The 20,265-nt window shown below is 42.7% G+C and overlaps 1 protein-coding gene across 10 annotated transcripts in view; it reads right to left on the bottom strand.

Annotated features, from left to right (window-relative positions):
* LOC106582854 (forkhead box protein P1-B) overlaps positions 1–20,265 on the bottom strand; it is a 140,372-nt gene that overhangs the window by 50,461 nt on the left and 69,646 nt on the right. For all 10 annotated transcript variants that reach the window (XM_014166390.3, XM_014166391.3, XM_045705055.2 and 7 more), the window contains one exon: positions 7,951–8,070. In XM_014166390.3, the coding sequence (XP_014021865.1) occupies positions 7,951–8,070 (120 nt within the window). The remainder of the gene's footprint in view (positions 1–7,950; positions 8,071–20,265) is intronic.

Raw genomic sequence — 20,265 nt, 5'->3', positions numbered from 1 at the left:
CGCAGTTCACGTTACACAGCTCCTATTAATAAACAAAGTGGGAGAATACATTCCTTCTAAGCCATATCAACGTTGGTATAATACATACAGTATCTAGATATATCTAACTCATTTTACAATTCAAATAAAAATATAAACTGTATACAAAACCTTTTTCCTTATACTGAAAAAAATTTTGTAAACTTAACTTTAATCATGAGAAAACAAACATTGTTGGGGTTCCCTCTTGTCTGAGAAAAGTAAATCATAGTTTACAGATCTAGGGGCCGGTTGCACCAGTTGGTCATAAGTGGGTCGTAACTTTACGTCCAATGTAAAATGTGATCTATGCCAGACCTAAAAATTATACGTTGCAGGAGAAAGAGAGAAAAGCGAAAAAAGCGGCAATAGTACTGTTTGTCCATCTTGAGATGCCGTAGCCTCAAAATAGTCAGTACTAATGAAATCTGTCATTCATTTTCGCATTTGTGTCAATAAGAATTTACATCTAACTACGATGTCTTCTGCAGTATTTCTCAAGTGAAAACATTTGCATGAAAATAATTAGTCTCTCGCTGAATGACAATAAAAACTTAGTTGAAGATTCCTTACTGTTGACCAATCACCAACGAAGGGGCATAGACTTCAGCTACTGACTTCGGCCAAATAAACCTTTGCCGAAGACGAAAACGAACTGTTTCGGATGGGAATGCGGACTCCTTTAGTCACGCCTGTTTAGGGTTGCAAAACTACTGGTAATTTACCGAAGTTACCAGAACTTTCGGTAATTTTGTTAATTAAAAGTTCATCTGAACTTGAAAAACCAAACATTTTTATTCATATATAATGTTTTTTTTTTTTTTTTTTTATATATCTGTGTCCATATTGTCCATGAGTGTTTAGTGGATAGACCATATTGAAAAAAGCATCTAAATCAACGATAGCATTATTTTCAATTAACTCTGCAACTCTCCAAATATTGTATTTTTTCACAACTGCCACCGATTTGGCGCAAAAACATTTACAACAAAGACATATTATTGACATTATACAAAGGATATTTCATGCTGAAACCCTCATATTAAACACCATTGGTATTCCCTAAGTTGATGGTTTATATTTAGGATAATGTTTTACAGCTTTGTCATTCTATATATACTTTTTTTGACAAAAAATCTTATTTGATGATTGTATATATTTTACATGTGATAAGGCTACACAGAGGTCCAGAGATAATTACAGACACCCCAAAAGGCCACTAGATGTCATGTGATAAAATTCCCCTCAAAAACTTAAGTTACCAAACTTCTAGTAGTTTACTGGTAAACTTTGAAAGTTACCAGTAACCTATGCCTGTTACACTGTGTTACAAGGATTTATTGTGTTATTGGTTTGGATATTTACTTTTCATTTCAGGCATTGAAGAACACATTGTTAACTCAGGAGATTTGTGGTCTGTATTTGATAAATATTTCCTGAGGTGATATGCCAGCCAGCATAGGGCGAAGTTTGTGTTTCTTTGTGTTCTGTCTGCTGTGGTTTTCGCTTAGTCAAAACAAGAACATCTGCAGCGATGTGCAACATTAATTTAGGGGGTGGGGAAATTTTGTGCTGTATTCTTTCGCGATTGATTCATATAGAGTTATTTTGAATCAGACACTATATTAAAGAAGTACAGCACCTTACAATGACATTTTATTGAGGGAAAAAACAAATCCTATAGTTGAATGATGCCAAATGGAATGAGCAGTCAAATAGTCATCTTTATCAAACAGTATTATGTCAACATGGTAAAAATACTTAGTTTGAGTACATTTTGGGCACTCGAGTGCATCCGTGCCAAGTATTTGGTATCCAGAAACAAGTCATAGCTACATGAATTACCAGGGCGTGGACTATAAACACGTACTCTTCAGTGCCCAAAACGAATATAAGTATCTATGGTGTGTCATTCAATTCGGAACATCTCTCATGCATGTTTTCAGGAATGTACACCCCCTCTAAAGACCATATGAGTAAAACAAGGTGAGTAGATAACACTAACTAAAACTATCTGTGTACACAATAGGCCTGATTTTAATCCTGCGAAGCATGCTGGTCAGTTAAGCGTCAGTTATAGTCATCAGTTAAGAATGCTCATCAGTTATCGCCTTGGTCTTGGAATTCCCTCCAAGCCAACTTAAAACTCCAGGACCTGAAGTCCCTAGAGGAGTAAAAAAAAAAAAAAAAAAAGTACAATTGGATAGTTGTGAAGCTCTGACGCTTGACCTATTGCCCTCGGATGTTTTCTGACTTGTGTTCGTTACTGACGTACTGCTTATTGTAATGATGACATTTTCATCTAGTTGATGTCATGTGCCTGATTGTCTGATACTGATGTGTTGATGCTGCTGTCATGGTCTAGGTCTCTCTTGAAAAATGGATTTTTATCACAACGAGACTAACCTGGTTAAATAACGGTTATGATAAATGTAGAGATGCATGAGATACTTGAGTGGATGTTTTTTTTATATGGATATGAATGCTCTGTCCTCACAGTCCATACATCTACCCATTATCCCCCTAAAGGGGGAGTGAATCATTCCAAACAACACATGGCTGTCATCAAGATACTGTGGCGGAGAATGATTTAAAGATACAAGATTTGGGGGGAGGGAGAGACGGGGATAGAGCTTGAAGGGAAACATCAGGCCTCAGCATAAAAAGCTCCTGAAAATGGCAGTGTGACTGGAGTCAGGCCGACAGTCATCGGATGGCTGAGGCTTACTAACAGGCTGGAACAGACTGCCTGGAAATACAAGGGATGACTTCATTCTGACCGAATTATCCAAACCTGTTTCTAATATATACAGTACACATAATACATTTTTACAATATGACAAGAAAAACAAGCGGTGAAAAAGACATCCTGATCCCTGGTTACACATGGATGCAGGGATCAGCGTTGGGTTGATCATTCCTGGCGAATTAAATCACCTCAAAGCAAGAAAGACATCAAATAAGAATTCATTACCACATCACCTTGAGAGCTTTTACAAACACAAAAGGACAGAGACATCACTTACATACACACCCACAGACATATGTGATTTGATTCTGGACCTAAAAAACATCTTTAACTGTGCTGTTGAACATGAAAAATATTAATTTCTCTAATAACACAGTATCTGTCAGAACATTCCCATTTCAATCCCAGTTCAAAACAAGGAGTAGACCTAGTCCCTGTTTACTGACCGTTGAAAGGAGTATCCAACCACACTGGCCTTGATCGTCTGAACCCGAACATGTCTGTTTAAAACGGGAAACCTGGCTCATTTGGGGTCCACACCTTGGGCGCTCATCACAGAGTGGATGCGCTCACCTCCATTGTCCCGTTATCTCAGCTGGCCTTCCTGTTTGGGCAGGGGGCCAAAGTGAGCCGAGCCCGGGCTCATTGTCGCCTCGCCCGCCACCACGGATAGCACTCTGGGCCACAGGGCCGCTGGGCTGCGGGAGGGAGCGCCTCGGAACGCCGCCTCTGATCGCCGCCTCTGATCGCCTCAGACCCCTGGCTGAGGTCCAGCCGGCAGGCCCCGGCCCGGCAGCCTAATGACTTACAGCTTGGCGCGCTGTAGTGTGCATGTGTCAGGACAATGCCATGGGTCTACTACAAAAAACAGAAGTAGAGAAAGCCAGGGGCTTCTCATCCCCTGTCAGATTGAGATTTGGCCCCTGCATTCTGTCACACGCTGCCCCAAAGACAACAAATGAAGGATATGAGCGGCGAAGGGGAGGCAGAATTTAAAAGGCTTTCTTCATGTAAAACTGAAAAGATTAACTTTTGACCTGGAGATGCCCTCTGTGAGACTGTGCACAATGGTGTATAACAGAGATTGGGAGAGACTGAAAGAGATAGAGAGAGAGATACAGAGAGAGAGAGAGAGAGAGAGAGAGAGATACAGAGAGCGAGAGAGAGAGAGAGATAGATAGATAGATAGATAGAGATATAGAGAGAGTGAGAGAGATACAGAGTGAGAGAGAGAGATACAGAGAGAGAGAGAGACAGAGAGAGAGAGAGAGAGAGAGAGAGAGAGAGACACACAGAGAGAGAGATAGAGAGAGATACAGAGAGAGAGAGAGAGATACAGAGAGAGAGAGAGAGAGAGAGCGAGAGAGAGATACAGAGAGAGAGAGAGAGAGATACAGAGAGAGAGAGAGAGAGAGAGAGCGAGAGAGAGCGTAAGATTTTCACCTGGATTTTTTCTCTCCATATTTTGCCAATTTCTGAAGAATAACAAGCACTGCTCCCTTGACATCACGAAAATGTTCAACGCAAAATTGATGAGAGGATGTTGACAAGATGACCTATCAGACGAATCATGATCATTTCATTTAAATATAAAGGAAGCCAACGCATCATTTCAGTGAACAGAGGAAGTCAGGAAACCATAAAAAAGCTGTTTCTCTTTTCTTGTTTTCCGTTTCTCACAAGCTTCAAGGACTCAGCTTCAGTAGAAATATGAAAAGAACTGATCTTTACATGTTGCTTTCAGAGAACACGCAAAGATTCAACAAGGGATTTTTTTTCTGTAGTCTGCCGCCCTATGTGACGCATTTGCCTGTGCTACAAATAATCTGTCTACAACCAAGAATATTATAAAAATACGCCTAATAGGCGGACTGGGCATTTGTCAACCCATTAACATGTTCTGTTTTCAGTCCTAATACACACACATTCTCAGGATTGTCTTTTCTGAGCTGCCAATACCAGCTAATAAAAGTGAACTTTCTTCATTGAGAGTTCATATAGAGAACCATGGATGGTTTTCAGCCTACCTAACAGTACCTAATGGTACTAGTGACATGAATAATAAATAATGAAGGCCCATCAAGGCCACCATTCAGACCTGGAACAGAACAAGTCTAATCTGGGCATTACACAGATGGCACAGGAACCATGTTGACATAACATCTTCAGCCCAGCTTCATGTCACATAATCCACTGTAGGCGCTGGGTGTCGACCCAGGATGCCTTGCAGCGTGGCGCAGTTAACTGAGCAGGCTCCTAAGAAATGCCACAAATGAGACTCTTTTTTTCCCCCCTTCTCGCTCCACGGTGTGAGTGGACTATCAGCGAGGGTCCGACAGTGTTGTTCCTAATGACCTATTTCTCCACTCCTGATCCTGCGGCTGGCATAATTAGTTACCTGGGGCCGCAATCCAATTTGAAGTGATGACAAGAAAGTGATCCATGAAAAAGTAATAAGTTAAATCCAATTTCAGCCAGCCTCTAATTAAATGCACATGGAACTAATGAGTCAAACCCTACCATTTCACTGATAATGCTAATTAGCGAGGTGGGAGTTGCTTGCTCTCGTCCCGCGCCACTGTAGGTGTGAAGCGCGAGGTAAAGTGGCATGGACTCTTTTAATTACATGTGTCAATTCTGTCAGTAATTTACTCGCTTTTTGACCAGTCAAGTATGTTACGCTGCTCTCCAGCCTGCTAACAGCTGTTTGTATGATTTAGTCTGATTAAAGACCCTGGGTAACTGTATACAAGCAGGACATGCGGCATCTTGTCTACAAGTTTCATGGGGGGGGGGGTTTGGAGATGACCCCCTCTTCTTGGAGATATAAAACCAAAGAGCCCTTTCATGCTGATCAAGGATTCACCTGCGTGCTTGATTTTTTCTCCCCGCTTCCATGCAGGTCATTTCTTTCTGATGTTTCAGATATTCTGCGCTTCATTATTTTTGACTTGAATAAAATGAATTGGAGTGAGTCACAGAGGTCATGCATCTCTCTCTGTCTAATGGGGAGACTGCCAAGATGAATGGCCCCTCACCGCAGACAGCTAAACACAGCTCTACACATCAGGTGCTTTTCAGGGGTGGCAGCTTACTACACAGCTCATAATTGTTGTATTATGTCTTTTGATGACCTGTTCCAACTCAATACAAAAATCATTATCCCCAAGTATGCTGTGGAGAATGCCAATGTTGTTGCACTAAAGGGGTCTTCTAGTGCTTTCTCTCTGTGTGGGTTTGTCCTTCTGGCTAAAGTGTCTGAATGAAGAAGCTGCTCCACTGCAGGAAGACCAAATATATTATAAACTGATGCACACACACACACACACACACACACACACACACACACACACACACACACACACACACACACACACACACACACACACACACACACACACACACACACACACATTCTGATTATGTACGAACACAGCCATTGAATTTATGTATTTAATTAAGGGAGTTTGTTACTCTGAGATAAATAAACACTTGTGGCTTTTCATTATGACAGTTTCAACATAGGAAAAATTGTACATAGCCTACAACACTACAGAGGAGGCAATTTAGCATTTTATTTAGATAGTATGACCAGCCAGCCTGTGCTCTTCACAAGTACTGGGCAGGGAGAAGAGAAAAAAGGCCCCGGCTCTCTTTTCAATAGCTGAGTGACAGGTTGGGCAAGATCTCTGTATACATTAATAAATTAGAATTTTAATTTTGTCTTTGTCTGCGGGAGATGGTCTAGTACTTCACTACGTACCAACAACTGGCTGTACGCTGGAATCCTCCATGTGGACCCCACTGTTGACCTCTGCTGCACAATTCCCAGCCTGACTCGGGAAACTGTTTAGTTTGATCCTTTCAACTTATTTGAATCCTGACAAATACGCACACAACTGAAAGGTCAGCACAGTCATATTTCATCCGCTGGAGCTATTCCTGAGACATCTGCACAACAAAGAGCCTCTTTCACTACCTGACATTAGACCTAGCTGCAACAATAGCTCATTAAAAAGGGCCTCCTCTGGGAAAGGGGGTATTAAATATTAGATATACACACACATACAGAACAGGCCTTCGTATTAATTACCAAATATGCCCTGAAGTCGTTTGCAATTTCACACTGAAACAAACAACCCCTCCTTGTTCAAACAAAGATACGCATCTGAGGCAGCTGAAACTGCTGATCTGAAATTAACGTAAATATTGCATCAGATACGGATAGCTGTTCCTATTCAAAAGCAGAAAAGATGAAAAATCACAAAGGCTACCCAAATAAATTCCATGCATCCCTCACCCTCTAATTTTTACCCCCCCACCCCATCCGCACATCCCGTCTGCTCCCTGGTGCCCCCTCCTGCTAGTGGTGAAAACAGTTGATCCTCAATATGAGTGAGAGTGAGTGAGTGTTAGAGAGAGAGAGAGATAGAGAGAGATAGAGAGAGGAGAGAGAGAGCGATAGAGAGCGAGAGAGAGAGACCAAATAGCTCCTAAAGCATGCCCATGCTCAGATCTCTGCTGGAGAGTTGGAACCCTCACCTCATCTTCCCCTCTCTCATCCTTTATCCTCTTTTTTCTCCTCCTTTATCCTTCCTATAAACAGGCCACTCATCCATCTATCACATACTTATCACTGCTACAACAGGTCTTGACCCGCAACACAAATACTGCATGTGTGCATTATTGCCTTGGCTTAAAAAAATTAAAAAATAAAAATAGAATACATAAATATTTCTCAGAAGCTGATTTCTGTGAGTCTAGGCTATATACAATCCTGTCTTTTCTACATAGTAATATCATTAAAGTGTCACAGTCTGAAATGTATGTTGTTGACCACCATTGCAATCCCCACCGACGAACACACAGACACACGAGCGTGGTTGGTCTACAACCGTCACTCGCTCTGCCTCTCTTAATTTCCTGTTTATGCAGGTTGCCTGGTGCATCCCCCCCGACAGACAGAAAGAAAACAGCACACAGTGTACCATAGAAAAGATCAAGAAAGTTCAGCACTCCATTGTTCAACTTAATAAGTGACTTTTACAACCGTCCAACCGCTTGTGTTTGTCTTGAGGTTTACAACCAGGAAGTAACAATATGACAGTTGACTGGTGCAACAGCAAACAATACCGTTTGCATGTTGTTAACATGAAATACTGTATGAGAGTGTGTTGTAGTACCTGTAGACTTGGCTGCTTCTCACTGCCTTTGGGGGATTTTAGACCGGTGCCTTGATGAGGCTGCAGCTGTTGTTGTTGTTGTTGTTGTTGTAGAAGGATCTGTCGAGCCACTTGGAGAGCCTGGAATAGAGATTAAAATGATGGTGGGTTAAAAAAAAGGAACAACATTCAAACTAAAAGCAGATATTTTATTGTGTCTTGGGGCTCAACCGTTTTCTTGAGACCAATCGTAATGCTTTTAACACAACAGATGTAACCCAAACGACAATGTGTGTCACGTCCTGACCAGTATAAGGGTTAATTGTTATTGTAGTTTGGTCAGGACGTGGCAGAGGGTATTTGTTTTATGTGGTTCAGGGTGGTGGTTGTTGTAGAAGGGCATTTGATTTATGTATTCCGGGGTTTTTGGGCACTGTGTCATATTCATGTATTTCTATGTTTAGTCTAGTGAATCTGTTTCTATGTTTAGTTAAGTGGGGTTGGGACTCTCAATTGAAGGCAGGTGTTGTCTCTTTGCCTGTGATTGAGAGTCCTATATATTAGGGTGTGTTTGGGTTTGTATTTTGTGGGAGATTGTTTCTTGTTTTGCCTGTTTCTTGTTTAGCGTGAGTGAGCCTAACGAGACTGTTTTGTTGATCGTGAGTATCGTTGTTTATTATTTTTGGTGTTCACTTTTGAGTTAAATAAACGTAAAGATGAGCATCCACATTCCTGCTGCATTTTGGTCCTCCTTTCCCGACGACAACCGTGACAGAATCTCCCACCACAAACGGACCAAGCAGCAGAAGAAGGAGCAACAGGTGGACTGGAAGGAACAGAAGGAATTCGGTGAGGACCGGGAACGCTACCGGGGTAAACGACTGGCGAGGAAACCAGAGAGGCAGCCCCAATAATTTTTTGGGGGGGGGGCACACGGACAGATCGGCGGAGCCGAGGATGGAACCAGAGCTAGTCGGGGGGAAAATGGGAGGTGAGAGAAACAGAGACTATAAAGGAGTTGATGGGTAAATTGGAGGAGAAAAGGATGAGAGAGCTACTATGTTGGTGTTTTAGGCACGACATTCACCCTACAGAGCGTGTCCTAGGGTTGTCACCTGAAGTAGCGTTTATTAATAGTCCTGAGGTGCGTGCTAGCTGTCTGGTGAGGATAATACCAGCACCACGCACCAGGCCTCCAGTTCGTCAGCCCAGTCCGACTCGTCCTGTTCCCGCTCCACGCACTAGCTCTGAGGCGCGTGTTCCCAGGCGGATACCTCCAGTACCAGCGTCACGCACCAGGCTTCAAGTGCGTCAGCCCAGTCCGACTCGCCCTGTTCCCGCTCCACGCACTAGCCTGGAGGTGCGTGTTCCGAGTCTGGCACGTCCAGTACCAGCACCACGCACCAGGCTTCAAGTGCGTCGGCTCAGTCAGGAGTCGCCAGAGCTGCCCGTCAGTCAGGAGTCGCCAGAGCTGCCCGTCAGTCAGGAGTCGCCAGAGCTGCCCGTCAGTCAGGAGCCGCCAGAGCTGCCCGTCAGTCAGATTAAGTCGGTCGGCATTCTGGAGGACAGTAGGCCGGAGCCTGAACCACCACCAGCATAGGTGGGTTGGGGAGGGGGGGTGTAGCACAAGTGCCGTCGGTGACGGCAGCCACCCTCCCTTCCCTCCCTTTAGTTTAGGGGAATTATTTGTTGTTTTGGGTTTTGTTTATTTATGAGGTGCGTCCGGGGTCTGCACCTTTAGAGGGGGGGTACTGTCACGTCCTGACCAGTATAAGGGTTAATTGTTATTGTAGTTTGGTCAGGACGTGGCAGAGGGTATTTGTTTTATGTGGTTCGGGGTGGTGGTTGTTGTAGAAGGGCATTTGATTTATGTATTCCGGGGTTTTTGGGCACTGTGTCATATTCATGTATTTCTATGTTTAGTCTAGTGAATCTGTTTCTATGTTTAGTTAATTGGGGTTGGGACTCTCAATTGGGGTTGGGACTCTCAATTGAAGGCAGGTGTTGTCTCTTTGCCTGTGATTGAGAGTCCTATATATTAGGGTGTGTTTGGGTTTGTATTTTGTGGGAGATTGTTTCTTGTTTTGCCTGTTTCTTGTTTAGCGTGAGTGAGCCTAACGAGACTGTTTTGTTGATCGTGAGTATCGTTGTTTATTATTTTTGGTGTTCACTTTTGAGTTAAATAAACGTAAAATGAGCATCCACATTCCTGCTGCATTTTGGTCCTCCTTTCCCGACGACAACCGTGACAATGTGTTCTCGGACTGCAGATGGACAACGAAACAAAACGGACATTATAAAAATGTTTTCCATCCACGCCTCGTTCAAACACATTTCCATAGTCTCCTCTCAACGCACAAACAAGAATCAGTTGACAAAACAAACTTGTGGATAAAAAGGGACAAAAATCAATAGTAACCGGCCAGTGAAAATATTTTTCTGTTGATATGTGGCACTTACAGTAAACAGAAAAAGAGATCGGTGCTTTTTGATCCTCCTCTCCCTCTGTCCCCCCCCCCCCCCCCCCCCCCACCTCTCCAGAAAGCAAATAAAAGGTTTATTGCTGCTCCAAATATCTGTTAAAGGACACAGCCTTCTCAGTGGAAAACAAAATACAGTGCAGTCACATGTTTATTGCTCCAGCTACTCCCTTTTCCCTTACGATAAATAATCAAACATGCCATCCAGAACAAACAAAGCCGGGGAGCTGGGAAAAACAGTGGTCATGAAAACCACACTGATACCAAGAAAAGCAAGCGCGTGTTCCCACAGTGAGCCGCCAGTCTCACACCTACACCAGTAAAACATCTGAGTAAATAACTGGGCTCATTCTTTCCATGTTCCTCAGACGCTTACTCCCACAATTAAACAAACTTAAACAAACAGTCGGGGGCACATCCAAGCCCATCTCACACAGCAGAGTTATAGTCCTCAAGTCAATTATTTGATAAGCTGGGTTGATTGCCAGACGGAGTCAAATTAAAAGCGGTATGTTGAAGAAGAAAAAGGTGGGAGGTGCTCAGAGGATGTAAGATGGAAAGTTAAAGAAACGTGTGAAAGAATAAGAGGAATGTGTGAAATATTGTATGAAAGTGAAATATCAGAAGGAAGAGGGTATGGTGAAAGAGTTATAGAGAAAGCGGAAGAGAGAGTGATAGGATAAGGAGTTGATCTGTAGGCCTGTTTAAGCTCTATAAAGGAACAGATGAGAGGGGAGCTCAGCTCAGACGCAGGGGCAAACAGCTGTGCGCTGGTCTGTGTGTATATGTTGACCCCTCTCTAACACAGGCCTGTGGGATGACATCATGAGGCAAGAATATGACCACAGGCTACAGAGGCCACTCTCCTGGCGTGTCTCTCTCTCTTTCTCTCTCTCTCTCGCGAGAGGAAAACCTCAAGCCCACACATTCATAAAGATAGTATACCCTTTTCTTGTGACAGAACTCATGAATACCATTTGTATCTCTGTGTCCAGTATGAAAGAAGTTAGAGGTAGTTTCCAGAGCTAATGCTAACGCTAGTTAGGAATTGCGCTAACACTAGCTAGCAATGGTACTAGCGCTATTTACTGCACACAGAGACATAAAATGGTATCTATGAGTTCATCTGACTCTGGGGAAGTTGATAGAGGGCCTCACTGCCAAAACCCCGAAGTATATATTTAATGTGCAACACAGTTTGTTTTTAATCATCCATTAAACAATTACTACAAGGGGGCGAGATCACTGCGTTGCAGTGCTAGAGGCGTCACAACAGACCCTGGTTCGTTCCCGGGCTGTATCACAACCGGTAGTCCCATAGGGCAGTGCACAATTGGCCCAGCATCGCCCGGGTTAGGAGAGGATTTGTGGCGGGCCGGGCACCTGCAGGCTGACCGCGGTCGTCAGGTGAACGGTGTTTCCTCCGACACATTGGTGAGACTGGCACTACTATTAGTTTGATGGTTGTAGCCATCAATTGTTCCATTAACAATCAGCCATATTAGCAAAGTTATTTCATTTCAAACTTCACATTTCTCTAGTACAGGCTACTTATCGTAATGAACGATATCAGCAAAATGCCTATAACAAGTGATCGGTTTGGTCGGTATCGCTAACTTTCGGTTTATCATCACCAGCTCTACTAACACTTAAGAAATCCAGCACAAGAGCAACGTAATACAATGAGCTCAAGTCGTAGGTAAGTATTAATTGATGGGTAAAAGCTATATACACATTGCCTACAGTACATATGTAAAATGAGCAGCAGGAAGTCGAGTTTAATAGAGAATAGAACACAAATGACAGAGCTGTATAACGGAAAAGAGGAGAACAGGTTCTTATTCTAAGAGAGAATGACTTTACCTGGTGAGGTAGCATGGCACAACAGAGCACAGAATCGTTTAAGCCAAGCCCACGGATTACTACAGGGCAACATTCAAACGTCTTCTCTAACTTATGACACACAGATGTTTTGGTGTAATGTGTCTGGTTTACTAACAGGGTATTGGGACAAGGATACTTGAGTCAACAGGATATCATGGGAGTTCCAGACAGTCGTGGATGAAGATATACGTTTCTGGGGACCATTGACCAATGAAAATGGGCAAAAAGCCTACATTACGCTATAATCAATCAGCAGAAATACAGTAACCTGCAACGCAACACTGTATTTTCTCCTCATCCAAGTTGGTCATCAACTAGAAACTATTTAATACTTTTATATTTGACAAAAGTGAGAAAATACAAGGAGACAATAATCACTTATTAGTCAGACTGTTTAGGCACTTGGTTTCACCCAATGACGTTGTAAAATTGTTTTAAGAGCAAAAGACACAGGATGAGTCAAAATGACTTTGTCGTTATTGAAAAATAACGAGCTAAAACGGACTAGCTGGGGAACCTATGCAGAGTGTTTCCGAGGTGAGGCCGGCTAGAGGCTGAGGAATGATTTGTTGTTTAACAAGGCGACTGTAGCTGGCTGCCTTGAAGAGGCCTAATACCGTGCTAAAATAACCCATTGTGAGCTGTCACTGTGATGTTTACACAGCACCCACTCTTCTCTTCACACACAGCCCTTCTTCTCTCTCTCGCTCTCTTCTCTCTCTCCCTCTTCTCTCTCTACCCTCTTTCCCTGGAATTCATCTCTTTTTGATCTCACATTCAAAGGTACTGAGCCTTGATCGACGTACAAGTCTAAAAGCAGCTCCAGACGCCTGCGATAAACTGCCAGCGGATGACAGGCTGGAGCATCTAAAGAGCAGAGAAATGAGGAGAACAGCATGTTGTCTGGGCACTACAATAGCACAAATCAAGAGACATATTAGGTGGAACTGATCAGATACAAAAACTGCTCAAAACAGATAATGGTGACTAAGTTGCAAAGGGAACAGGAGCCAATCTTGCTATAGGGGAAAGCAGATGTAATGCTAAGGGGGGGATACTGTATGTTTCTAGAATTAACTAGGGTTGATACACTTATTAAAGTTGGACTTATTCTAATGTATAAAACCATAGCAGAATGAACTGTGTATATTTCTAACTGGCAAAACATCGCATGAGTAACATGAGTCTTCTCAAATCGGATTCGGATATTTGTACGTGCCAAATCTGTATATGTAGGCCTAGGTTCAACTGGAGAAGGTTCCTTAGAATGTCCTGCTTTGGTTGTTTGTAGTACAGGCTAAGCTGTAGCTGTACAGTATGAGCTAGGACAAGGAAAACTACAGTATTTAAACACACACGCACGCACACACACACACAAACGTACAGAGTAAAAATCCTTCAGGAACTTTTGATTAGAAAACACCCTCCAGGATCAGACAAGGTCTTATCGTCAACAAAGACGATGCAATTTGGTATCCTTGTCCTTGTCATTTGGAATCCTCTTTTATTTTTCTGTTTCAAATGTGTTCAAAGTTCACACTTTCCCTTGTGTTTAACGGGTCTGCCTCAATAAACACGGCTGCCTTATCTGCATATACTTTCACACCATATTTGTGAATATAATCTCTGATAAAGGAAGGAGCAGCTCTCATGTCCCAGTGCTATCTAACAGCGATAAGGGAATGGCTGAGTATTGGATGTCTTTATATGCAGTCTGCACATTATTTACAGGCTTTGGGTTTCCTGCTGTTTAAGCCAGCTCTGGGTGCCATACAAATCCCTGCTCAGAGAATTACCACAGAGTCAAGTCTTCGCTTTGATTCAGCCCTGCACCTTTTACCACGTTGTAATTGTATGCACATTTTGGACATGTGACCAAGGGCACTTCTTTATCTCTCTACATAATCTGTTGGCTTAGAGTAAACTAAACAAAAAATAGCAAATAACTTAAGTCCAACTGTAGAGGAATATAAATGTGCTGGTTATAATGAGTCTAGCGACAGGCTACGTTATGCCCAGAGAGGAGACCAACAACACTCATCCTCTATTTCAAACTGACAGACAAATAATAGAAAAATGGGAGCCAGGTCAAAGAGAGTGGTTGTGTGAAAAGTGAGAGGGCTCCATTCAGGGTGGCTCCACTGGGAGAGGGGTGGTGAGAAATGAAACGAGGGTCTGGTCTTGTGTGTTTGCTCAGACGCATCAGGAGAGAGCCCTCTTTATTTCCTCCGACTCACCCATGTCCTCCGACCCCGACGCCAGGGAAGACCTTGAATGTGAAATGGTTTCAAACAAATTGCCCCTAATTGCTAGAAGATGTGTGCGCAGGTGTAACCGGATCCCTGTGGCCATTGTGGAGACTGGAGGGAAACAGAGAGCGGTGGAGGAGAGGAGGAGTAGAGGAGAGCAGGGTCCAGTGCCGGCTGTTTACTCAGTGGCTGGAGTTTATTAGATAGGAGACCAGTGCTCTCAGACAGCCAGAAAAAAAAACCCCAGCTAATAGGTTAGTTCTTAATAGTCCTGCTCAGCAGACACAGACCTTTCTCCCCCCGTCTCAGGCCTCGATGGGTTTGCGTGGTGATGGCCTAAATGTCAAGGTTCTCTGCTCAACTCTCTGAGTGAGAGAGCACACGTCTCAACTCACCTGGCATTTATGGCCCCGGCTCTACCCCTACCCCTGATCCAAACAAGGGGCCCTTTGCACCTTAGCTGCAGCCCTGTGCAATAAGCTCCCTTCTCTCTGGCTCCTCCTGGTGTGACGATAGCACAGTAGGTGAACTCCTCCTACTGATCGACGGATAGGAAAGCCGTTCTTTATTTGTATTTTATTACGCTGTCTATTGTAAGACTGGTGGTGAATTTATTGAAGCTGGGAAACTTACTGACACTCATTGTAACTAGTAAGAGGATTTGGGTGAGGAGGGGGAGGGCTTTGAGTGTGCAAACATATAGTAATGGAATTAACTTATAAGTGTGAACAATAAGTGTCATTTTAATCGAAATGCCTTTGATTTGACAGAATTCTTAAACATGCGACCGGATAAGCAACGGGAGGATTGTGTCTATATATTTTAATTGCGTTTTTTATTTTTTTATACTATGGCCGTTTATCTGTAATGCAAAGTAGGCAGGGCTGGATTCCCAGTAAGTATGTCATTAATGGCATTTCCAAAAAGCCTCTCCACATGGAAAACAGGTACCCATGTTCAAACCTCACGCTTTACAGGCCCTCTGAAAAACACTCTCTAACCCATGTTTAGATTTCCAAACTAATTCATGTAGAATACATAAATAAATCAACGTTTTATACCCACTTCAAACCATTATATTCCCTTCCTTTGCTGCACTTTTCAACTAATCTATTAATATTTATGACAAGACTAAACATTTCAAATTGCCATGTTTAAACAATATAAAGCACAGCATGCAATTATATAAGTTGCAAGCTGACTTCAATAAAAAATCCCATTTTGTTTGTTCTCCACATAACAGGTAATGCAATGGCTTGACAAATGTTTTCAGGGGGAAAATGGAGTGAAAGAAAAACAGGGTAGAAAATTAAGTTTTTAAACATGAGTGTGGATGGAAGAGGGGGTTGTGGAGCGGGACTGATGATGGACGGCAGGGAGTGAAGGGAGGGAAAGGAGGAGGGAGACAGAAAGAGAGAGGGTAGAGAGAGGAGGGGGCACGGAGCAGGCGCAGAGCGGAGAGTAAACAGTGGCCCACCAGGCGGGCCCGTCTGGGCCCAGTGCTCCACTCGGAGCCTGGTACAGCAGTGTGACCGGTAGCCAGGGAGGTCAGCTCAGCTATGCAGGCCTGACAGCTTCCGTTTGCTGTGTGCCGCCGGTTTGTTTGGATTCTCCAGGCTTGCTTAGCCAGCAGCTTAACAACAGATGGCAAAAAGAAGGCCCCTATTCAAAGAGGTCTGGATAAAAACATACATATAAAGAAAAGCACACATACTGTAGACACAACACACACACTGAAGTGTCATTTACGATCAAAGTAACAGGGCCAAAACCTACACTAAATTAGACGAATGTAAGAAAATAACAATGGTTTCACTGTCTTCACACAGGCAGGACAAACAGACATGAACACACACACACAAGCGCACAGGCACACAGACAGTTTTGTCTGATTATAGGACAACAACTTCCTATCATGATTCAATAACAATGAAAATCTCTCTGTGAAGACCTTTCCATCCCTGGCATTCAGCAGTTATTAAATGAATAGTGTGTTTATTACTGCTTTAGAGCGGTGTAAACCCACAAACACCCTCCTAGACTACAAGGGAAGCTGTCAACTAAATATTGTTTCCCTCATAAGTCGCTCTTCCACCTCAATTACGCCTTTCAACTTCCCAGGCACTGTATGATAAAGTGGCCGTAAAAATCATTCACATTAATACACCATTGTGCATCTGCTGCTAAAAGGTAATTAAAGAAGTAAATGACTCATAAGAATAGACATATTAGCCGCAAAATGAAAGGCAACTGGGCTGCCTCATGAAAATATGTACCATTAAGATACTGCATTTTCATATTCAGGGTAATCAGCTCCACTAGCCTGATGCTGATTTAATCCACTTCACTTGGAAAGTCTGGCGGAGCGCGTCCGCGTGTCACTCTTTCTCTTCCTGGTAGCCACGCTGCATTCTGCTTCAGCACCGCCAGTGAATGGCACCAATGAAGGGAGGTCACACAGAGGCAAATCAGTTGGGGAGCAGTCAATGCTTTGGTTTCACTTAGATGGCAGAAAGAGAGGGAAAAGAGAGAAGGAGATTGAGTGAGGAGGAGAAAAACGAGAGAGATAAAGAATAGAAAAAAGAAAGAGATGGGAACAATGCACGGCAGACCTCAGTCTGTACGCTCCTCTCTCCTGCTTCCCTTCCCGACATGCAACACCTGGGGATGCCCACCCCCAAATCGATAAAACATGGAAAATGTCCTGGGCATGCCAACGATGCTGGGTATTTAGACAGTGCTTAGAAAAACCTCCTTGCTTCGTTTGTTATTGCATTTTCGCCTGCAGAGTTGCATCAGGTAGTGGTTGGGAGTGTCGTGCTTGGGAAAGGGAGCTTCCAAAAACGAGAATTCTGAGGAGAATTCTCCCGTGTATAGTGTTTAGAATGGGAAGGCCTTGTTGTTCTTGGTCTCATGCACATTACTCAACTTCATCAACAGAGCAGCCAACTCCCAAGTCACTCCCAGTAAAACCCCAAGTCTCTGATTTGTGTGGCACTGAATATAGATGAATACAGACAGCCTGTGTAACAGTACATACACAACGCCCCGCTACAAAGCACTGCTTCAGGAGGAGACTGATATTCTGCATCAGACAGTTGACACAAATGTGGGGGACTCAGACTGCTTAGGGCACTAGCTGCTTCTGCGTTGTCAGTTGATCGTTCCTCAGCTCTTCTACTATGGGTTTACTACTCTGCTGCTCAACCGTCTGAGACCCCAAAATAAACTCTGCCTATAAATATGAAGCCATCAATCAAAAACACCTAAAAAAAGGTAAAGTGACATTTCCTGGAGCCTATCACTGCTGTGAGGGCAGGGTAACACGGTGTGCTCTGACCTTAGAGAAAACACACTATCTTCACAAAGCTTGTCGTTGATTTCACAAATGCAGAATTTGGCCAAATGGCACGGAATCCATCTCTTGGTTGCTACTGCAATTGAGCCTTTATCTGTGGTATACTCATTAAACATTAGAAAATGGCTTCTGTCATAGCTACACTGATCCCAAGCTTCATATACTGTACACGTGCGTGGACAAATAGTCTATTTTCATGTCATCTGACCAAAGCACCAGTTCCAATCCAAGTGCCAATGCTGTTTAGCAAACTCCAAGTGTTTACATTTGTTGGATGACATGAAAATAGAGCGCTTTGGCCACGCACACCAGCGGTGGGTTTGGTATCCACATGAGAATGAGTGAGCAGAAAAGAACACCATAGCTACTGTAAAATATGGAGATGGATCTTTGATGTTATGGGGCTATTTTGCTTCCACTGGTCTTGGGGCCCTTGTTAAGGTCAACAGCATCATGAACTTCAGCAGTAGCGTGATATTTCTGTCAAAAATCTGGTTGCCTCTGCCGGGAAGCTAAAACTTGGCCGCAAGTGGATCGATCTTCCAGCAAGATAACCCCAAGCACACATCAAAATCCACAAAGAAATGGTTAATTGGCCACAAAATCAAAATTTTGCAATGGCCATCTCAGTCTCCGGACTTGAACCCCATTGAAAACCTGTGGTTTGAATGGAAGAGGGCAGTCCATAAGAGCAGACGAAAGATATCAAGGATCCGAAAGGATTCTGTATAGAGGAATGGTCTAAGATCCCTCTCAATGTGTTCTACAACTCATAAAACATTTTAGAAAAAAGCTCAGTGCTATTATCCCCACAAGGTGAGGTATTGAAAGGTACTGAAAAAAGGGGTGTAAAAAAATAAGTTTTACTTGTTAAACAAAATCTCTTTCTATGAGCAATCACATTACTATAAAATAATATAATTTAAAAAAAAAATGGGAGCATACAATATAGCTCAGTATTTTAATTCATTCTTTTATATAGTCATTTTTGCAAATCTTTATCAAGGGTGTCAATTTCAGACCCCACTGTACATCATTTGCTACGGATTTCCTTTGTCTTGACCTAGGACCTGAAGGACGTAAACCCCCTGTATGAGGTCTATGAGGTGCCAGTGGAGGAATCCCAGTGTGGTTGGAGTGAGAGTTCCTCTACGGGAGAATATTTCTATAAATCACAGCGACCCCAATTGGCCATGGCTGTGGATTGAGTTGCAGTGGAGAGGCAGCTCCCTGGGAATACCACTGTCTCTGTTGAAGTCATTCCAAGATGGGTAATATGATCCCAGACAGACAGAAATAAAGGAAGAGGAGAAAAAAAATCTAATTGCTTTGGCCATAAACTAGAATGATCTCCTGGCTGCTTCTGGAGTCTGGACAGATCACCAGTCAGCTTGGACTGACATGATTCATCGTATGTGTTCTGACAAAAGAATGCAAAGACAAAAGAGTGGCCGTACTCTTGTGGTTTGATTATGACGTCCTCTGCCTTTCTAGTGTTAACATGGATACTCGGCATTACTCAAACACTCACAAGTAGGGTTGCAAAGCTACTGGTAATTTACCAAAGTAATTTATACTTAAATAACAAACAAAACATTTTTCTTCACATATAGTATTCATTTTTAAATCTGTGTCCATATTGTCCATGAGTTTCTACTAGTGGATAGACAATATGGTTCAAGAGAAAATAGCCTACTTCATTTTTTTTATAAAAAAAGCATATAATTAACAATGGCTTTATTTCAATTAACTCTGCAACTCTTCCAAATATTAACGTTTTCATAACTGCCACCCGTTTGACCCCAGAAAATTGACAAAACAAATAAATATTGACATAGTAAAATAAATAAAGATAAATGATATTTCATGCTTAAACCCTCATAGTAAACACCATTGTTATTCACTGTGGATGGTTTATATTTAGGATAATATTTTACAGCTTTGTCATTTTATTTATTTAATTATTTCATATATTTTACATGTGATAAGGCCACACAGAGGGGCAGAGATAATTACAGACACCTGTGATAATCTGAAATACCCAAAAAGGCCACTAAATGTCATCATATACATTTTCCCACAAAACTTGAAAGTTAACTCAATTCTGGTAGTTTATTGGAAAACTTAGTTCCTAGTAATATACCCTCCCTTCGCAACCCTACTTACAAATCACACGTTTTCCTTCACTTTGGCGAGGACAACATGGGGAAAGTTGTGTAAGTGTATGTAAGCACTTTTAACAAACATAACATCCTGTAGTAATTAGCATGCAAGGCGCAGCGTGGTGACAGAATTGGCCGACTTCAATCAGCCTGAAGCCACCTTCAGCACACTGCACAGACACCTCCTGAGCTGCAGGCTTCAA

The sequence above is a fragment of the Salmo salar genome, chromosome 22 (genome assembly GCF_965601325.2).
Source record: "Salmo salar chromosome 22, fSalSal1, whole genome shotgun sequence".
Lineage (NCBI taxonomy): Eukaryota > Metazoa > Chordata > Actinopteri > Salmoniformes > Salmonidae > Salmo > Salmo salar.
The sequence above is the reverse complement of the archived record's forward strand: the minus strand, read 5'-3'. Positions and strand labels throughout refer to the sequence as shown.